We start from the raw sequence: 18,959 nt of genomic DNA on the forward strand, positions 1-18,959 counted from the left end.
GAGTTTATAAGTCTTTTAATATCTTATCATTTTTCCAGTGTGTAGCACAATCTCATAAATATATTACAATCTCGAATAACGTATGAAACTAATAAGTAGTAACTTCACTCATAATAAAATAAAATGATATAAGTAAAACTTATTTTATTAACATGTGTCTTAAAGGATAAAAATGCTTTGTTATTCTCTATAACCACTTATTCACTAAAAAAAAGGAAGCACTTATTCACCTAAAATAAGGAAGAAAATTACCTCATATTTCAAACGTTAAATAATTATTTTTTTGTATTTTTTTTCTTAAACTTGTGGATGACAACAAGGTGAAGTTCGTCTAGGAAGAGCTCTCTATCTACCAACAAAATGAAACCAACGAGAAAAAAAAAGAAAGAAAGAAAGAAATAGGAGTGTTGAGTGTCAATGAATTGCAACAAGATTATGGTTGCAAGTTATTATTCACATTTTTTTGGGAGGAACATGCAACTATTCCTCAGGCGACATATATGTGAAAAGAGGGAAAAAAAAAACTTGATGAATATACATTCTCCATGATGAGGAAATTTCTAACAAAATTTTCAGGTGTATAAGTTTTAAAATATCAAACAGGTTTCACTTCATTAAAACAAAATATTTAGCTGTCACTTTAAGGTGGTTCCGCAAATATTATGCTGAAACTTTATATAAGCTAAGGTTGGGTGATAACACTCATTTTTATGGATTATCGTGGTCTTGGATCTTCTTGTCGGAAATACGCCAAGCTTATTTCTGCGACCAATTGTCACATTGCTAACTCTTCATTTCACTTCCGTTTGCGCCATCCATGTTCCTCACATCATTCCACCTTATCCTATGTGTCATCACCACCACCACTAGGTGCTCTTCATGCCCAGTATTTGAAGAATGGTTCTCTTCAAACTTTGAACTCAGCTAACTATATCTTGAATCTCTACGTTAAATCCAGCAACTTAGACCATGCCCACAAGCTGTTTGATGAAATTCCCCACAGAGACACTCAGACATGGACCGTCCTCATATCAGGTTTTGCTAGAGCTGGCTCTTCAGAGATGGTCTTTAGTCTTTTCAGAGAAATGCAGGCAAAGGGTGCTTGTCCAAATCAGTATACATTGTCTAGTGTCTTCAAGTGCTGCTCAGCTGAAAAGAATCTTCAATTGGGTAAGGGAGTCCATGCCTGGATGCTCAGAAATGGGGTTGATGCAGATGTTGTGCTGGTGAACTCTATCCTTGATCTTTACTTGAAATGCAAGGCTTTTGAATACGCAGAAAGGTTGTTTGAGTTGACCGGTGAGGGAGATGTCGTGACGTGGAATATAATGATTCGTGCATATCTCGGTGCAGGAGATGTGGAGAAGTCTCTTGACATGTTCAGGAACTTGCCTAGCAAGGATGTTGTGAGTTGGAATACAATCATCGACGGGCTGATACGATGCGGTTATGAAAGACGTGCGCTAGAACTACTGTTCTGTATGGTGGAAAATGGGACTGAGTTCTCTGAAGTCACGTTCTCCATAGCTCTCATTTTGGCTTCTTCTTTATCACTGGTGGAGCTTGGGAAACAACTTCATGGGCGGGTCATAACATTGGCCTTGAATGGTGACAACTTTATAAATAGCTCACTTGTAGAAATGTATTGCAAGTGTGGGAGAACGGATAAGGCATCTGTAATTCTGAAAGATGTACCTCTGAATTTGTTGAGAACAGGGAATTCTGGAGGAATAGTTCCATGGAATTCCATGGTTTCTGGTTATGTTTGGAATGGAAAGTATGAAGACTGTTTGAAAACTTTCAGGTCAATGGTTCATGAACTGGCTATAGTGGATATTCGAACTGTTACAACCGTTATATCTGCTTGTGCTAATGCTGGACTTTTGGAATTCGGCAGGCAGATGCATGCCTACATTCAGAAAATTGGACATAGAATAGATGCTTATGTTGGTTCCTCCTTAATTCATATGTATTCTAAATCCGGTAGCTTGGATGATGCCTGGGTGATTTTCAGACAAATCAATGAACCAAATGTTTTCTTGTGGACTTCAATGATATCTGGCTGCGCGCTACATGGTAAAGGAAAGCAGGCAAGTAGTCTTTTTGAAGGAATGTTGAATCAGGGTATTGTACCGAATGAGGTTACTTTTTTAGGGGTTATAAATGCATGCAGCCATGTAGGGCTGCTTGAAGAAGGCTCCACATATTTTAGGATGATGAAAGATGTTTATTGCATCAATCCCGGAGTTGAACACTGCACTTCTATGGTTGATCTTTATGGTCGAGCAGGTTGCTTAATTGAGACAAAAAACTTTATCTTTGAGAATGGCATCTCTCACTTGACCTCTGTATGGAAATCATTTTTATCATCTTGTCGACTGCATAAAAACATTGAGATGGGAAAGTGGGTTTCTGAAATGTTGCTTCAAGTTGCACCATCTGATCCAGAAGCCTATATTTTGCTATCAAATATGTGCACTTCTAATCATAGATGGGACGAGGCTGCCATGGTAAGGAGTTTGATGCATCAAAGAGGTGTGAAGAAGCAGCCTGGCCAATCTTGGATTCAGTTAAAGGATCAAACCCACACGTTTGTCATGGGAGATAGGTCTCACCAACAAGACAAGGAGATATATTCATATCTGGACACTTTAGTAGGAAGGTTGAAGGAGATTGGATATTCCAGTGATGTGAATCCGGTCACGCAGGATGTAGAAGATGAACAAGGGGAAGTACTTATTAGTCATCACAGTGAAAAACTTGCGCTTGTCTTTGGTATCATTAACACTGCCAATAGGACACCAATCCGAATCATGAAAAACCTCCGCATTTGTACCGATTGCCATAACTTCATCAAGTACGCTTCTCAGCTTCTGGAACGTGATATAATTGTGAGAGATTCTCATAGGTTCCATCATTTTAAGTATGGTAGTTGCTCTTGTGGAGATTATTGGTGACAAAAGGTAAAGCATATGATTACCTAGTCTAGAATATAGCCTTGATGTTCTGAAACCACTCATCATAACTTGATGGTGTGGCATGTAAATCTCAACATCAGCCATCTAAACCTTATGTTAGCAATGGAGCAAGAATGATAGCGGTAATCTTCTAAATTGTTGGTTCCAGGTTGCTTTAAATCTATGGTTCTGATTTTTTATATTTTCAATTTTTATTATAAGAAAAAAATCCACCAAGTTTATTCTAAATCTGTGGTTCCAGGTTACTTCATCAAGTATCGCCTAAACTTAATGGAGCAAGAATGATAGCATTGGAGTGACATCAATTACCAAAGGTATTATTGATATATATTTCAAATGCATATGCCAACCCAATGAATTTATTAAAAGTTTTGTTTGGTAAATAAAGCAAGTTTTTTAATTAATAGTTGTTTCTTGGCTTCAGCTAAAAGTTGTTTGCCTATCCCTACTTTGTTGAAAGTTAAAACCATTAGATTTGCCTATCCTGTCTTATGTTTGTAAACTTTGACCCAGAACCCACCTAACCTTATTGAATCTTGATGCTCAAGGGTTTGTACACCAAGGGAGCTCTGGCTCAAGTTTTGTCATCTATCATCTATGTTCTGGCTTTGCAGCTTCTATTAGCCTGTTGAAAGCCAATATAGCACTTCAATCTTCCCTTGCACTGCTCTCATATTCACTGTAATTAATCAGGCATAGCACAATGAGTTTTTTATTTTTCCAAAAATGATGGTAATTTAGACTGGATTTGCTCCAGTGCTGTTTGTCTTAACAGTTAACAATGTCTGATGTATTAATAATGTACACCATCTAGTTTTATCAAGAGAAAATCTTACAAGAGTCTTTGTCCAAAAGAATGTGTAATATCAGACATAACTGATTGAAATATTCTTATCTGCTAATCTGAAAGCATGAAGATTATATCGAAAAGGACAACTTGATCTTGTATTATATAAGTTGTTATGGTCGTTATAGGTAAGACACAGCTTAAGAATTACTTGATACGTCTAGCCTTCTATAGGCAGAGTTAAATATGATAGTTATAGGGATGCATCATTAGTACTTTTTACAGCTTCACACAATCATGGACTAGATACTCAAACAACTTTGTTGGTTAAGATAGAGACAAGATTTCCATTATTTTGAGTGCTTAATTTACATTAACAGAAGTCTTAAAGTTAGAATTCGGGCTATGCCGAACTCTACCTCATTTATAAGGACTATTTTAATCATATTTTTCTAATTAATGTGAGACCTTTCAACACAACCACACCCAGGGTTGGACATATGGAACGCGAAATTTGTAGGACTAGACATTTGTTTGTGGCTCAATAAATGGATCTAGAATAGACTTTGATAATAACTTAGATTGCAGGTTAGGTATAACTCTACCCAATCATTGACTCTGGTAATGGTGAGGATCCCCTTCTATTCACAGGACTACTTTGGTCATATCTTTAGTTAATGTGAGACCTCACATCACACCTACCACGCCTAGAGTTAGACATATAGAGCATGGAGTTTGCAAGATTAGACATATGTGGGTGGCTCAATAAACAAATCCTGATTAGACTCTAATAACATCTTAGAATTCAGGTTAGGTCTAACTCTACCCCTATCATTGACTTTGATGAAGGTGGGGATTCCATTCTCTTTACAAGGACTATTATGGTCATATTTGTAGTCATTCGCGACTTCTCAACAACAAAAAGAGTGTATTAGTATTTGAAAATTACAAGTATATGATAGTATTATATACGTGGATTTGTTACACATGATTCTTTTAACAAAAATAAAAAAGAGTTAGAACTGGTTTAAGCTTGATTAACTTGATAAGGCTTCTGATAATCAACACACATCAGATTTAGTGAGTAATGAACTGGAAGAAGGACAACTCAACCAGCCTCAACAAACCCATTTTCTATTCTTACAATCAATGATGCCTTTGCTTCTTTGTACGTATTCAAGAAATATCAGATTTGGTCTCCATCGCAACATTTGGAAGTTTGCTTGGGATGTACTACTTCTAGTTCGAGTAAAAAACAAGTAAACAAAAAGGAACAAACATGGATATATGGACTTTTATTTTACAAGAAAAGTGAATGCTAAACATATTGAATCCAATACAATAAAGCGAATCACGATGTGTTGTGTGGTGGTTACTTACTTCGTCTTTTAACAATGATGTCGGGAGTTCGATCGTTACTCCTACTCTTGGGAATAATGCACATTTCATAGTCAGTGGTTTACCGCTTAGTGCGAGCACCCGTGACGAGAAGATTAGTCACTACTATCGACAATGGATACCATGGTATAAAAAAACAATAAACAAAAGGGGAAGGCTTATTGTAGAAGAGAGGTAAGTGAAGGAAATGGATAGCACTATGAAGGAGAAAATAATGATTTGATCTAATCTTACGTTCGTAGGTTTTAGTTTCACTTTAGTCACTCACTACTCAACCAACAACTTTTTCAAGGTGATGTTCGTTAAGACACATCAAGTGAATTGATCGATCAATTTGATAGTGTTATTATCATACAAATCCAAACATGCATCATACTCTAATGTTGCGTATGGGTATGTCCCTCTCACTTACCAAATGAGTTTATTAATCATATGTAGCTTGACTTTGTATACGTAATGATAACATATATGCTTCAAAGAAAATGAAGTTAAGGGAAAGGAAGTACCCATGTGAGTGTCTTATATTATATTATAACAACAAGAACAACGCTAGCTATATATTCTAGTTGTGAAAACTTAGCTCAAGGTTCCATTATTTTTGCTAGTTCAAGTTCCAATTCCAAATTGATATTCACCCCTTAGCAAGAATGAGACAAAGAATGGAAAGGCTTGTCATTCTTCCTTTCTCTGCTGGTTGCATCTCTGAGGCCAGTGTTGCTGTAGGTGTTCCCCAGCCAAGAAGATCAAAATCAGACACCAACACACAACAAGATTCAATAAGTCTCTCCCTCTCTTTATTTGCTATCAAACAATTACATGCTATTGTATAGTTCTTAAACTAATGTCTAGTATAAGAGAAGAGTATAATTTTCATAGCGTAAAACTTCTTTATATTCAATCATTTTGTGCCACATAAGAGTGTATATTTCATGAGCAATTATTCTTTTTTAAGTTTTAATTAAATTAAATGTTTATATTCTAATATGATGACAAATTATTGGTTGCCCATGTATAAATAAATTTACATTAACAGTGCAGACACTTTGCATTATACCTTATTTCTTCCTTTGTTTTTCATTTTCTGCATTTGATATCATTTTCTTTCTAATATATTTTGTTTTATATGCATGCTACATTATGATATATTCAAATTGCTTTGTTTAATATATGGTCTCTTACTAATTATTTGTTATGATAAGTATAGAAGGATCTAAAGGCGTTGAGGATTCAGAGACTTTGTCCGGTGAAAGCATGAAAAACTCGTTGAGGTTCCTTGACGTTGTTCCAAAGCCTAACCTTTCCACCGGTTTCAATAGGCTGTTCAAGGGTTTCAAGAACTTTTCTCAATTGTTTGGTGAGTATTTTGCTGGTATTTTACATGGAGCCATTCTTACATGAATATAGTATCTACAGGTATAAATACAACTTGATAAAAGCTTAAGAAACATTAAAATTTTATAAAGCTTTATAACTCAATGATTAAATTGTTTACGCTTAGAGCCCGTCTGGATACTACTTAGAAAGTATGAAAATGGGAAAATAAATACATCCCGAAACACTTTTTTGTTCACAATTTTAGTCCTCATACATCATTTTTCACATTTATGTTTCTCATATTTTATGAATTTTAATGATTTTGTAACTTTGAACTCCTATTTTTCTTTTTGCAATTTTAGTCCCTCAAGCTTGGCGATTCCTCGATGTGGCCCCTCTATTTTATTAAGTGTGTAGATGTAGTCTCATCACTAACTCTCCATCCAATACAAAAAGAAGAAAAGGAACCAAAATTAAGAAATCGCTAAACTAGAGAGATAGAATCATTAAAAATAAAGTGAAGGGAGCAAAATTGCTGAATCAGTAAAACATGGTGACTGCAAATGTGAAAAATAAAGTAAATGGACTAAAATTACTACATACTAAACTACAAAGACCAAAAGTTGATTAACTATACCTATAATATTAAACTTATGTAGTAATTATTCTTCTACACAATAACATGTTCCAATCTAAAAAATTGACCACAACATTCTAGCACAATTGTTAGATACTTGAAATCTTTTAAGCATGTTGTGAAGGGTTCAAACTTTGGCCTTGTATATGCTAAAGAAACCTTGGTACACACTGAAAAAAATGTAAAAAAGTGGGAGGATAAATTTGGCTTTTCACGTTTAGAAAAGTGATTTCAGGAGAAGCTAGTAAGGGTTGCTACTAGCTTTTGTACGAGGATAAATGATTCTAACAATATTGAATGGGGATCTAAATATACTCTATAATCTTCATTGTCATGCATGTGCAACATAAAAATGGACATATACCCTTGATTTTATGCTCTTTTAATTTGTATATGGATTTACTTTTGTTTGTTAACATGATATGATTGCAGTGGAGAAAGAAGAGGAGTTGGAAGAACTTGAAATGGACATAGAAATAGGGTGCCCAACAGATGTGCAACATGTGGCACACATTGGTTGGGATGGTATCACAGCTACTGCTGACCCCATCAGCAACAGGGGATGGAACTCTTTCCTTCCTCCTGAGCTGCTCTCTCTATCATCTCAATCTTTAGGGCAGCAAGAGGTCTCTAATTTGGACTCAAAAGATGAAGCATCATCACTCCAGAAGCATCCTAATTAATTGAAGTTTTCATTTTAATATTTGATGCAAGCATGATTTGGTTGTTGAGGATATATATATACATACATATATAAATATATTATGGTGAGTTGCATTTGTAATCATGCTCTTCATGATTAAGTTTCTATGTAAATGTATAATTACTCCATGATGATGAGCGTCTCTCAATTTGTAATTTATCTAGCTACTCTTTTAATCTCTCTAAGGTACTTTTTAAGCTAAGATTGGACTATTTTATTGATACACACGTTGCAGAGAGAATAAGGCCATGTTTGTAGGTTGAATTTTGGAAGAGAGAAGGAAAATAGAAGGCTCATGAGAAGTCCTCACATTGTTTGAGACCTTTTAAAGAGGAAGAAGGGTTTGAAGAATTCATGAAAACCTCCAAAAATCCTCCTTCAATTATTTTGTTGAGTTTCCCTAAATGTAGGGGGGTTGTAAAATTGAAACTAGGGGGAGGGCCCTTCCTCCTCCCCTACCCTAAAATCTCCTAAACAACCCCTCAAAGTGATATGCTATTTGTACTATTTCAACATGATTGCTACTTGAAGTCGAACTCAACTTGAATATAAGACATAGTTTTAATACCATATGCATGTACTCATCAATTTGCAATTCAATAAGGCCTACCTATAAGCTATTTGGGCTTATTGATAAGATAGGGGAATAGAATAATGGATAATTATTATTGATACTGTAGAGATGAAGAATCTCTACAGGGAATAGTACAATACAGCAGGAGTTCGAGAGCCTGTTCTCTCCATACTACCAAACTTATAATTTCCTGGATGATCATCTAATAGGCTACATCTATTATTTATACAACTGCATAGTGCAGTTTCTATTTTGAATTCAAACTGACATACACACATAATAACTGCTAACTCCTAATAACTACAGACTGGTAACTGCCCCTATCCATATGCCAAATTCGTATTTCCCCTCTCTCCTTGCTGTTTTGGCTGCTCAGCAGTCTCCATGGCCACAGTAGTGGCTGCGCCACCCCCCATGGTGGTTCCAGACCTGAAATTCTTTTTTTTCCGGCGATAAACTTGGATCAAAGGAGGTTTAATCTTATCAATACCCCCCCCCCCCCTTGAAGATTCACCTTGTCCTCAAGGTGAAAGTCTGGAAAGGCTTCATGAATGCGGGCCACCGATTCCCAACTATTCTCACAAGAAGGAAGATTCTGCCAGGAAATCAGAACCTCAACATTACCAGGAGAATCTTCACGAACATTGAGAACCGATTCGGGATAAACTTGCAACTCGTGATCTTCAGATAGCATGGGAGGCAAGGGCTGAGATTGAAACGAATCGCCAATGGCTTTCTTAAGAAGAGAGACATGGAACACCGGATGAATTCTGCTATGGGAAGGAAGGTCCAATTTATAAGCTACAGCTCCAACTTTGGCTAGCACTTGGAATGGCCCATAGAATCGTGGACTGAGTTTCTGATTAACTCGTTGAGCCAAAGATCGCCTTCTATAAGGCTGCAACTTCAAGAAGACCCAATCGCCAGCTTCAAATTCCACTTGTCTTCTGTGTTTGTTGGCATATGTACGCATGATATCCTGAGACTTAAGCAAGTTGTCTCGCAAATCTGCCAACAATTCGTCCCGGTCCTTAGAAAGTTTATTAACCTCATCTAACTTGGAAGGAATGGTCGAACCTTTGAAAAGAAGAGGAGGATCCTGCCCATACAAGGCTTGAAAAGGTGACATTTTGCTGGAAGCATTATAATTAGTATTAAACCAGAATTCAGCCCATGGAAGACAAGAAACCCATTTTTTGGGTTTGGAACCTGTAAGACAGCGCAAGTACACCTCCAAGCACCGGTTGACAACTTCGGTTTGGCCATCAGTTTGGGGATGATAAGCAGAACTAAATTTCAATTGAGTACCTGCTGCTCGGAAAAGTGCCTTCCAAAAATTGCTCAAGAAAAGGGGATCTCGATCAGATACAATGGAGGAAGGAAAACCATGGAGCCTGACAATTTCTTGAAGGAATACTGCAGCAACCTCAGTAGCTGTATAGGGATGACCCAAGGCCAAGAAATGTGCATATTTTGTAAGACGATCAACTACTACCAGAATGGTGTCTTTCCCCATGGATTTAGGTAAACCAGTGACAAAATCCATGGAAATATCTGTCCAAACTTGAGTAGGAACGGGTAAAGGTTGCAATAAGCCAGCCGGAGTTAAAGTATCACTTTTGTTCCTTTGGCAAACATCGCAAGCAGCCACATAGTTCTTGATGTCAGATTTCATGCCGTCCCAATAAACCAAGTTGGCCACCCTTTTGTATGTTCTGAAGATTCCGGAATGCCCTCCCATCAATGAAGAATGAAACTCTTTCAAGATGACTGGTATACGGGAGGAAGTCTTTGATAAAACCAATCTACCTTTAAAGAATAGTTTCTGATCACGCAAGACATATCCGGAATGAGAAGTAGGGTCCAGAATCAAGTCTTGTATAATTTTCTGCAACTTGTCATCTTTATTGACTTCTTCCACCCATTCTTCAAAATCATGAATTTGTAAGATAGAAATGGCGCAATAAGAACTCCGCCGGGATAAGGCATCAGCAGCAGAATTGTCTTTACCCGGTTTGTACTGAATATCAAAGTCAAACCCAGCCAACTTAGAAACCCACTTGAATTGTTCTTCACCCAACATGCGTTGATCTGCCAAAAACTTCAAACTTTTCTGATCAGTTCGGATTATAAAATGATGACCCAACAAGTAATGGCGCCATTTCTGGACAGCTTTGACAACCGCCATCAGTTCGCGATCATAGACTGATTTCCTTTGATTCCGATCAGATAAAGTTGTACTCCAAAAATCCAAAGGGCGACCTTCCTGCAATAAAACAGCACCCAAACCTGTACCTGAAGCGTCAGTCTCTAAAACAAAAGGCTTGGTAAAATCAGGAACAGCCAGCATAGGAAGAGTAGTCATGGCATTCTTTAATTGTTCAAAAGCAGCATGAGCATCAGAACTCCATTGAAAGGCATCTTTCTTCAATAAATTAGTCAAAGGTTTCGCAATCTTCCCATAATTCTGTACAAAACGGTGGTAATAACCTGTTAGCCCAAGAAAACCCCTTAAACTTTTGATGTCCTTGGGAGTAGGCCACAACCACATAGCCTCTAATTTCTTTGGATCAGCAGAAACTCCACCTGCAGAAATGATGTGACCCAAATACTCCAAAGTCTCTTGGCCAAAAGTGCATTTCTTCCCATTGACTTTCAAATCATGTTGTTGTAGTAGAGATAAAACAGTGTGCAAATGTTGGATATGATCTTCCATGGAGAGGCTATATATCAAAATATCATCGAAGAAAACTAATACAAACTTGCGGAGAAGGGGCCTCAAAACTTCATTCATTAAAGATTGGAAAGAAGAGGGTGCATTAGTGAGACCAAAAGGAAGTACCAGAAATTCGTAATGACCTTCATGAGTTCTGAATGCAGTTTTTTCAATGTCACCTTCCTTCATTCTGATTTGGTGATAACCGGAACGCAAATCCAGCTTTGAAAAGATCTGTGCCCCTCCTATTTCATCCAACAATTCATCAATGACTGGAATTGGAAATTTGTCTGGCACGATGATCTTGTTTAAGGCCCGGTAATCAACACAAAACCGCCAACTACCATCTTTCTTTCGAACCAGAATTATGGGGCTGGAGAAGGGACTTGTAGATGGACGAATAATGCCGGCATCTAACATTTCAGCAACCAATTTCTCAATTTCGTTTTTCTGGTAATGAGGATATCTATAAGGTCTTAAGTTAGGAATTTGCGCCCCTTCCTTGAGATGAATCGCATGATCTTGCCGACGGTGAGGTGGTAATCCTTCCGGTGGTTCAAAGATGGAAGGAAATTGGTGGAGAATGGAAACTAAATCTGCTGGAACATTAGCCCTCCAATCTGTTTCCGCTCGAATTTGTTGAAAATCAATGAGAAATCCCTCACCATGTTGCAAAGCCTTGAGTAGGGAATTTAAAGAAGCATCCTTCTTGCATAATTCAGGATCCCCTTGGAGTGATAACTTCTGGCCATTCATAGTAAACCGCAAAGTCAACTGTTCAAAGTTAGCTCTAATGTCACCAAGACTTGCTAACCATTCTAGGCCCAATACAATGTCCACTCCGCCAAGGCCAAACAAATAAAATTGCTGATTGACCGGCACATTGTGTAACAGCAAAGACACGTCCTTACAAACACCCTTGCATGGTATCTTATGACCATCCCCTACTTCAACTACATAAGATGGAGTATCCTCAACCTTCAAGTGCAATTCCTGTACTAACGCCTTGGAAATGAAATTATGAGTTGCTCCACAATCAACTAACACCACAACTTTGTGATCTTCAATAGTTCCCCAAACCTTGAAAGACCTTCTGGAAGTGAATCCAACAATACTATTCAGGGATAAATGTGGGACAGGTTCCGTTTCGGGGTGACAATCTGGATCATCTTCTGGTTCAGAATCGCCAGTCTCTTCCATCAGCATAACTCGAAATTGTTTGTTCTTGCACACATGGTTAGGCCCAAATTTTTCATCACAGCGAAAACATTCTCCTTTCCGGATCTTCTCCTGGTAATCAGCATCAGAAAGTCTACGGTAATTACCCGGTCGATTTCTTTGAAATGGTTTATCCACTGAGACACTACCAGAATAAGATGAAGATGGTGTGTAACTTTTGCCTCCACTCTTCTGTGTAGTATCAACTGTGACAGTTCGAGAAATGGATGGAGACTTATAAGAATTACTGAACCTTGAACCAGAAGTGGAATTTGGATGAACCTTACTAACTGCAAGATTTTTCTGCTCAATCATTAAAACCTTTTGGACCATGATGGATAAGGTTGTTGGTTCATAAAGTTTAATTTCTGCACCTATGTCCTCCTTCAAACCATTCACAAAGATATCCATTAAGTGTGTTTCATCAATGTCTTTCAACATGCCGGCAAATTTCTCAAATTGTTCCACAAATTCCGCCACCGAATCTTCTTGCTTAAGGGCTAGTAAAGCAGCAAAGGGATTGAGAGTACTTGAAACTTGGAACCTCTTCAGAATTGCCAACTTAAAAGTGTCCCAGTCTGCGTGAGGATGACAACCTTCCCACCATTGAAACCATGATAGAGCTTTTCCATCCAGTGCCACCAGAACCGCCTGCAATCTCCCCTCCTCTGGAACTCCACGAATTTGGAAGAACCTTTCCAACTTATGAACCCAACCATAGGCATCAGCAACACCATCAAAAACTGGAACCTCCAACTTCCGCCAACGTGCAGAAGTGTTATCACAGTTAGACTCTTTTTCCTGTCCTGGGCGCTTAATGCTCTGTTCATGATTGTCTCTTTGAGAGCCAAGGTCGTCCCGATGCATGAACGTCTTCATCATATTTTCCAAACGTTGAATTCGTTGATCAGTTTGTTGACGGTCAATCTGTGCTTGTTGACGATCAGCCTGTGCTTGTTGACGATCAATCTGCAACATTTCCATAATTTCTTGCATCCGCTCCATTGGATCTTGACTGGCTTCAGAACGAGTTTTTCCCATTTATAAAGTGAACCACTTAAGTACCACAGCACCTGGATGGTGCTCTGATACCAAAATGATAAGATAGGGGAATAGAATAATGGATAATTATTATTGATACTGCAGAGATGAAGAATCTCTACTGGGAATAGTACAATACAGCAGGAGTTCGAGAGCTTGTTCTCTCCATACTACCAAACTTATAATTTCCTGGATGATCATCTAATAGGCTACATCTATTATTTATACAACTGCATAGTGCAGTTTCTATTTTGAATTCAAACTGACATACACACATAATAACTGCTAACTCCTAATAACTACAGACTGGTAACTGCCCCTATCCATCTGCCAAATTCGTATTTCCCCTCTCTCCTTGCTGTTTTGGCTGCTCAGCAGTCTCCATGGCCACAGTAGTGGCTGCGCCACCCCCCATGGTGGTTCCAGACCTGAAATTCTTTTTTTTCCGGCGATAAACTTGGATCAAAGGAGGTTTAATCTTATCACTTATTTTCATAATGTTCTCAAAATAGTTTATGAATAAGTGCTTATACATACCTAAAACATATTTTGAACTTATTTCAATAAGCTTATCAAATTAGCTTACGAATAACAGCTTCTACGACGAACACTTATTGTTATGAGCACTTACTTAAGTTGCTTACCAAAACAAACCAAAGTTCTATTCAAAGATAGATAGCCCAAAACCAGAGAGGAGACTGAACATTGTTACAAAGTGAGAGTTACAAAATACAGCATTTACATACATCTCAATTGCACAATCCATGCTTTGTTCATTCATTGAGAATAAGTAATACAAACAGAAAGTTAAGCTGTTCACTTGAAGTAGTATGGAAGATCTAGGACATAGAGGAGGAAGTAAGCCCAAGTAACCCCAGAAATGCCTCCAAAGAAGAACCCCCCAGTGAATTTGGCCCAGCCATCTGCTGTTTGGAGCTGATCAGGCACCTTCTTGCGGCCGGTCAAGGTCAATGAAGGTGCAGTGGATGGATCCCCTTCATTGAAGGATGAAATTCCATAGATTGTGAGGCAGAGGCTAAGGATCACCACAAGTCCAGCAGCTGCAAGAGAGCCTGCACTTCCTGCATATTCGGTGTTCCTCAGAGGCCCGGCCTTCACGAATGGGCCCACAAGCAGGAACCCGTGGGCCAAGCCCACTTCAACCCCTCTTAGGAGTGGGTTCACAGCAGTTCTGTATGCTGGAAGGTTAGAGAGGTACCATGCAACCAAGGGGCTTGATGTAACTGGAGTTTCAAGGCTTCCAATGAATGGGTCACCATTAATTGGCTGAATCACTTGGTAAGTTGGCTGCCAAAAACAAGAAAACACCAGTCAGTAAGGGATTCTAAGCAATATCATAATGCTACAGAATAAAACTCTACAAAACATAGCATGTTTGCTCACAAAATCACAACCTAACAAAATATTAAGACAGAAACAGCCACAGAAATCCTATAAAATCCTTCAATCAGACTTGACATATAAACTAAGTTTCTTATATAGGTTTCTCTTTATCCTGCATGACGTAAGTGCTGTTCGGCTGTCCTAGTGGCTTTAATCTAATGACGCTAAGACAAAAAAAAAAGGCTTCTTATTGAACATTGTAATAAAACCAAGCAATAGATTTCTACATAATGGTATAAGGTGTGTGTTTTCAAACCATTTCTAGATTATAGATGTTAAAAATGTTAATTAAGACTCATATGAGTCATATATGTGAGAGCTTAAATCATTAAAAAATACAACAAACAGAAGTTGTAAATCTGAATTTATGTTGACATTCTTCATATAATTAAAATGGTCCATGATTCATAGCATGTTGGAAAACATGAGGCAACAAAAAAAAAACAGTCATTCATACTTTGTTCATACATAGTACATTGTTTAGAAGATAATGAAAACTTTGCTAGTAATAACTAATAGCACATCTGAAAATCCTTCTACAATTATATATTCTAGAACTAAACTCAATTATGGAGAAGCTTATGCGAATATCTTCTGTGTACAAAATTGATTCCGAGCAAAAATAAGTTCATTTAAACATACTATGAGCAAATGGGATATGGCAGAAATGATTTCCTAGTTATAACTAATAGCATATATATAATTATTATAGAACCAAAATAAATTTTGGAGAGAAACTTATATGCGTAGGTTCTGAGTGTCAGAATTGATTATGAGGAAAAATAAGCTGATCCGCGAAGATATCACATATGGATGAAGTGGCCTACCTTCTCAGATTGAATGGCCTTGACAGTGAAGGTGAATTGTCTTCTAGAAGGCAATAGGTGGAGTGGAGAAGAGCCTGAGAGGCCCTTGGGTGTGACCAGAGAAGGCCTAGTGAAGGTGGACTTGAGCTGACTAGCCATTGGAGAAGCAGCAGCCATGGCCTTAATTTTGTGAATTCCAACACAGCACAAAGAGTTGTTGCTACTACTACACACAGTGTCTCAATTGAGGGACCGTGGTGGCTAAGTACTTTCATCATGGTTCAATCAAAGTTCAAGGTTGTGGCTGTTGAAGCTCCTCAAATCTCATTGGCTGAAATGCATACCAAAACCTTATCCCTTATCCAAAACCCAACCTTGAAATATTTGATATTTTGGTTTATATTTATGGGCTCTTTTGGGTTTGGTTAAGTCCTATGTACACAGGCCTTTTGATCCATTCACCCACTTGAAAAGGTATTGTCACCCCAAAATAAAAAGGAACACTTGAAAATGCAACTCAAGATTATGACTTATTAGTATTCAGTGACAAAAAAAAAACAGATTATGACTTATTGGACCAAAAATAAGAGAAGTTCATGACTCATGAGTCCTATTATTTGAAATTAATTAACTTCTGGTTCTGGCTTGAGTGAGCATGCTCTATTTTTATTGTATTATATGATTTGCATTGTTGTATCACTCCTTGATGTTGCAAGTGAATTATCTTGAGTTCCCCTTTAGAGCCGTAAAGGCATCAGGCTGGGCTCACTTGAGCGCCTCGTGGTTATGTTCGACTTGTAATTTGTCTGGGCATTTTGCCGTTATCAATGAATCTGGAAACTATCCTCCTTTGACCAAAAAAAAAAATTAATTAATGATTATACATTGAATGTGTTAACGAATTAGATGTTTCATCAGATTTGATCATGTTATTTTTTAATTCAATTATTATGTCGAAATATAATGAAATACAATTGAACTTCTTAGTGTGGTTGTCGGTTGTTTGGCTGGGTTAAATTTAGCTTGGACTGATGGGTATGGTCATCTAAAAGTGGTATATCTTTTGTGGAAGTGATGGGCAATGGGTTATGAGGTTTTATCACCGCTTGCAAACCTTCAACCCTCTTGACAGAACTCAGGGCTATTCATATAGGTGTAGAGTTGGTTTCTAATTACCCTAAGGTTGTTATAAGATTAAAGAGTGACTCGGCATCTGCTATTGATATGCTTTTCTCAGAGGTAGCATTAGTGGAGTCCTTAAGATATCATCTGTAGTCTCATCTTGTTACATGGGGAGATCAAGTTCCAGTTTATATATATATAGTGGCAAATTCTTTGGCTCAGAGTGCACATTAATTTCTTTGAGTTTTGGTGTTCATGTTCTTGATTATTAATTCCTTTGGATAATTTTTGAATTGATTAATTACATTAATTAAAAAATAATTATGAAAAGAAGTCTCTCTAAACATGTACAAACTATGCAAAGTACTAGCAGAGAAGGTTCTTCTTGTGCTTTAGAACTCATAAACGGGCGCTCAATGAATTTAAAAAAGGAGGGGCTGAGCCAAAGATGTTGAAATTCCAATACTTGGTCTACACTCCATAGTTTGCCCAATAGAAAAAAACTTTGATTTTTTTGTCTTCATATCCATGCTTTTTTATGGATTGTGTTTTTCTTTTGACTGCTTTTTATTATTGGGGAAAAGAGGACACATTTAATGACAACATGCAATAGCTTGATTGCCACATTATATTGACCGTCCAATATTATTTATTTGACAATAATGCCTTCTGCACAAGCAATTAGGTCACCTCCAACAGCTTTCCATCCCCATGCATCCCATCTTCTTTCTTTTGTTTTTGACAATCTTTTGGTTGGTTGGTTCGTAATGGGATGAAAAATGAGGGAATAGAAAGAAAGCACAAACATTGAGTTGTTCCTTCCATTGGTTTAGATCAAAAGTTGCAAGGATACAAAATTTAAAGTGGGTTCATTTAATTAAAAACCAAAAATTAAATGATGCAGCTAAAAGTCATACACTTTTCAGCGATATACAATATACATTTTAGCGGCAATTAACTACCATAAAGAGAATTTGTTTCAAGTTGTACAAAGTATTTTCAAGAATCTCATTATTAGGAATGACATTTTGTTTCTGGGTAAAATAAAAATACGTTTCGTTTGTATATATTATTTCCAGGAATATTTTTAAAATATAAAAAATTATAAAATATATGATAAAATGAATTGTTAGTGGGAAATAACTTTCATTCTCAATAAGAATATGAGATTAATTCATAAAATTTAATGGATATACACTGTTAGTGTAGTATAGTTTTACACAGACATCTAATTGAATTCCACCAAATAAGCAAATATATTTTTATTTTAATTAAAATTAAAAATGAATGTAACTATCTCTCCTACGTGACTAACATTGATTGGATGTCAGTGTAAAACTATTTTACACTGATAGTGCATATCTATTAAACTTCAATTTATATGTGTGAAAATCCATCGCCGAGAATAAATTTTAAAAACTTACACACCAAACCTAAAACTCATATTTTGAGAATGTTTTAAGATAAGTTGAAACCAACAAAAATCTAATTTCCTTTTATTAAATTACTATGTCCATCAAGTTTTATTAAAATACTCAAAGAGGCTGGTTTAACGCACTACACATGTCATGAACCATATTGCATGTTTTAAAAAAATCACATGACCTACTTTTCTTTTTCTAATGGTGATTAATTTTTTTTTTGATTTACACGAGACCCAATGGCCAAACACACTACTCGAGAATAATATGACTAATTAAATATATTTTTTAGGTTAATTTTTTTTTACATCAGAAAGATAAATTGCACCTTCCAAATGTTGATCCTTGGACCTCCCTCACATGTCATATAGTTCTTATCACTTGAACTATCATTCGATAACATATTTGAGGTCAATTTGAATATATAACTTAAATAAGTATTTACGATAATAAATGTACATTTTAGTAAATAGTAGATTACCCATGATGATTTTATTGCGACTGTTCTTTAAAACCAGTACATCAGGGCGGTCTTTCCAGCCTCCATAATATAAAAATATTAGGGCAAATTTCTATACAATAATGTCGGTTGGAAACGCTGCAATCTACCAATACAAAAAGATGTACATTACGGTGACTTGACCTGCCGTAAAAGTAATATTTTTAATTTATAAAATGAGAGTTTTAACTGCCCTTATGTGTCACAATTTCATTTCGCCCTCACTCGTGTCTCTTTTCTCACTTACATGCATTTCATCCCCAATTTCATTTTACTCTCTTATCATCACCATCTTCTACGCACAATCTCAATCCTCACCACCGTCTTCCATTCGTATCTGG

The 18,959-nt window shown here is 36.9% G+C and overlaps 3 protein-coding genes across 8 annotated transcripts; 2 read left to right on the forward strand and 1 right to left on the reverse strand.

Moving 5' to 3' along the window:
* The first annotated feature begins 475 nt into the window (after nucleotides 1-475).
* Nucleotides 476-5,369, forward strand: LOC130728331 (putative pentatricopeptide repeat-containing protein At3g23330). 6 transcript variants are annotated; one of them, XM_057579777.1, is made up of 3 exons: nucleotides 476-3,126; nucleotides 3,220-3,292; nucleotides 3,492-5,369. In XM_057579777.1, the coding sequence occupies exon 1, from the start codon at nucleotides 711-713 to the stop codon at nucleotides 2,955-2,957; it is 2,247 nt and encodes a 748-aa protein (XP_057435760.1). In that variant the 5' UTR covers nucleotides 476-710; the 3' UTR covers nucleotides 2,958-3,126; nucleotides 3,220-3,292; nucleotides 3,492-5,369. The 6 variants fall into 6 exon arrangements, with proteins under 6 accessions (XP_057435760.1, XP_057435759.1, XP_057435758.1 ...); XM_057579776.1 differs by having other exon boundaries at nucleotides 3,527-5,368; XM_057579775.1 differs by having other exon boundaries at nucleotides 476-3,100; nucleotides 3,492-5,367.
* Nucleotides 5,370-5,635: 266 nt separating this feature from the next.
* LOC130728333 (CRIB domain-containing protein RIC4) lies at nucleotides 5,636-8,327 on the forward strand. Its single transcript, XM_057579779.1, has 3 exons — nucleotides 5,636-5,943; nucleotides 6,368-6,517; nucleotides 7,547-8,327. Exons 1-3 carry the CDS (start codon nucleotides 5,811-5,813, stop codon nucleotides 7,795-7,797), a joined length of 534 nt encoding a protein of 177 aa, XP_057435762.1. The 5' UTR covers nucleotides 5,636-5,810; the 3' UTR covers nucleotides 7,798-8,327.
* A 5,679-nt stretch (nucleotides 8,328-14,006) lies between these two features.
* Nucleotides 14,007-15,834, reverse strand: LOC130728336 (photosystem I reaction center subunit XI, chloroplastic). The gene is made up of 2 exons (XM_057579780.1): nucleotides 15,598-15,834; nucleotides 14,007-14,674 (listed from the first exon to the last, which is right to left on the reverse strand). The coding sequence occupies exons 1-2, from the start codon at nucleotides 15,751-15,753 to the stop codon at nucleotides 14,183-14,185; spliced, it is 648 nt and encodes a 215-aa protein (XP_057435763.1). The 5' UTR covers nucleotides 15,754-15,834; the 3' UTR covers nucleotides 14,007-14,182.
* Between the last annotated feature and the right edge of the window lie 3,125 nt (nucleotides 15,835-18,959).

The sequence above is a fragment of the Lotus japonicus genome, chromosome 1, assembly GCF_012489685.1.
Source record: "Lotus japonicus ecotype B-129 chromosome 1, LjGifu_v1.2".
NCBI classification, from domain to species: domain Eukaryota; kingdom Viridiplantae; phylum Streptophyta; class Magnoliopsida; order Fabales; family Fabaceae; genus Lotus; species Lotus japonicus.

Excerpts from the sequence above, each read along its gene's own strand:
- LOC130728331 (XM_057579774.1), top strand. The coding sequence starts at position 711 with ATGGATTATCGTGGTCTTGGATCTTCTTGTCGGAAATACGCCAAGCTT.
- LOC130728333 (XM_057579779.1), top strand. The coding sequence starts at position 5,811 with ATGAGACAAAGAATGGAAAGGCTTGTCATTCTTCCTTTCTCTGCTGGT. Across the intron at positions 5,944-6,367 it reads CACACAACAAGATTCAATAA|AAGGATCTAAAGGCGTTGAG; the intron begins GTCTCTCCCTCT and ends TGATAAGTATAG. Across the intron at positions 6,518-7,546 it reads GAACTTTTCTCAATTGTTTG|TGGAGAAAGAAGAGGAGTTG; the intron begins GTGAGTATTTTG and ends ATATGATTGCAG.
- LOC130728336 (XM_057579780.1), bottom strand. The coding sequence starts at position 15,753 with ATGGCTGCTGCTTCTCCAATGGCTAGTCAGCTCAAGTCCACCTTCACT. Across the intron at positions 14,675-15,597 it reads AGGCCATTCAATCTGAGAAG|CCAACTTACCAAGTGATTCA; the intron begins GTAGGCCACTTC and ends TGTTTTTGGCAG.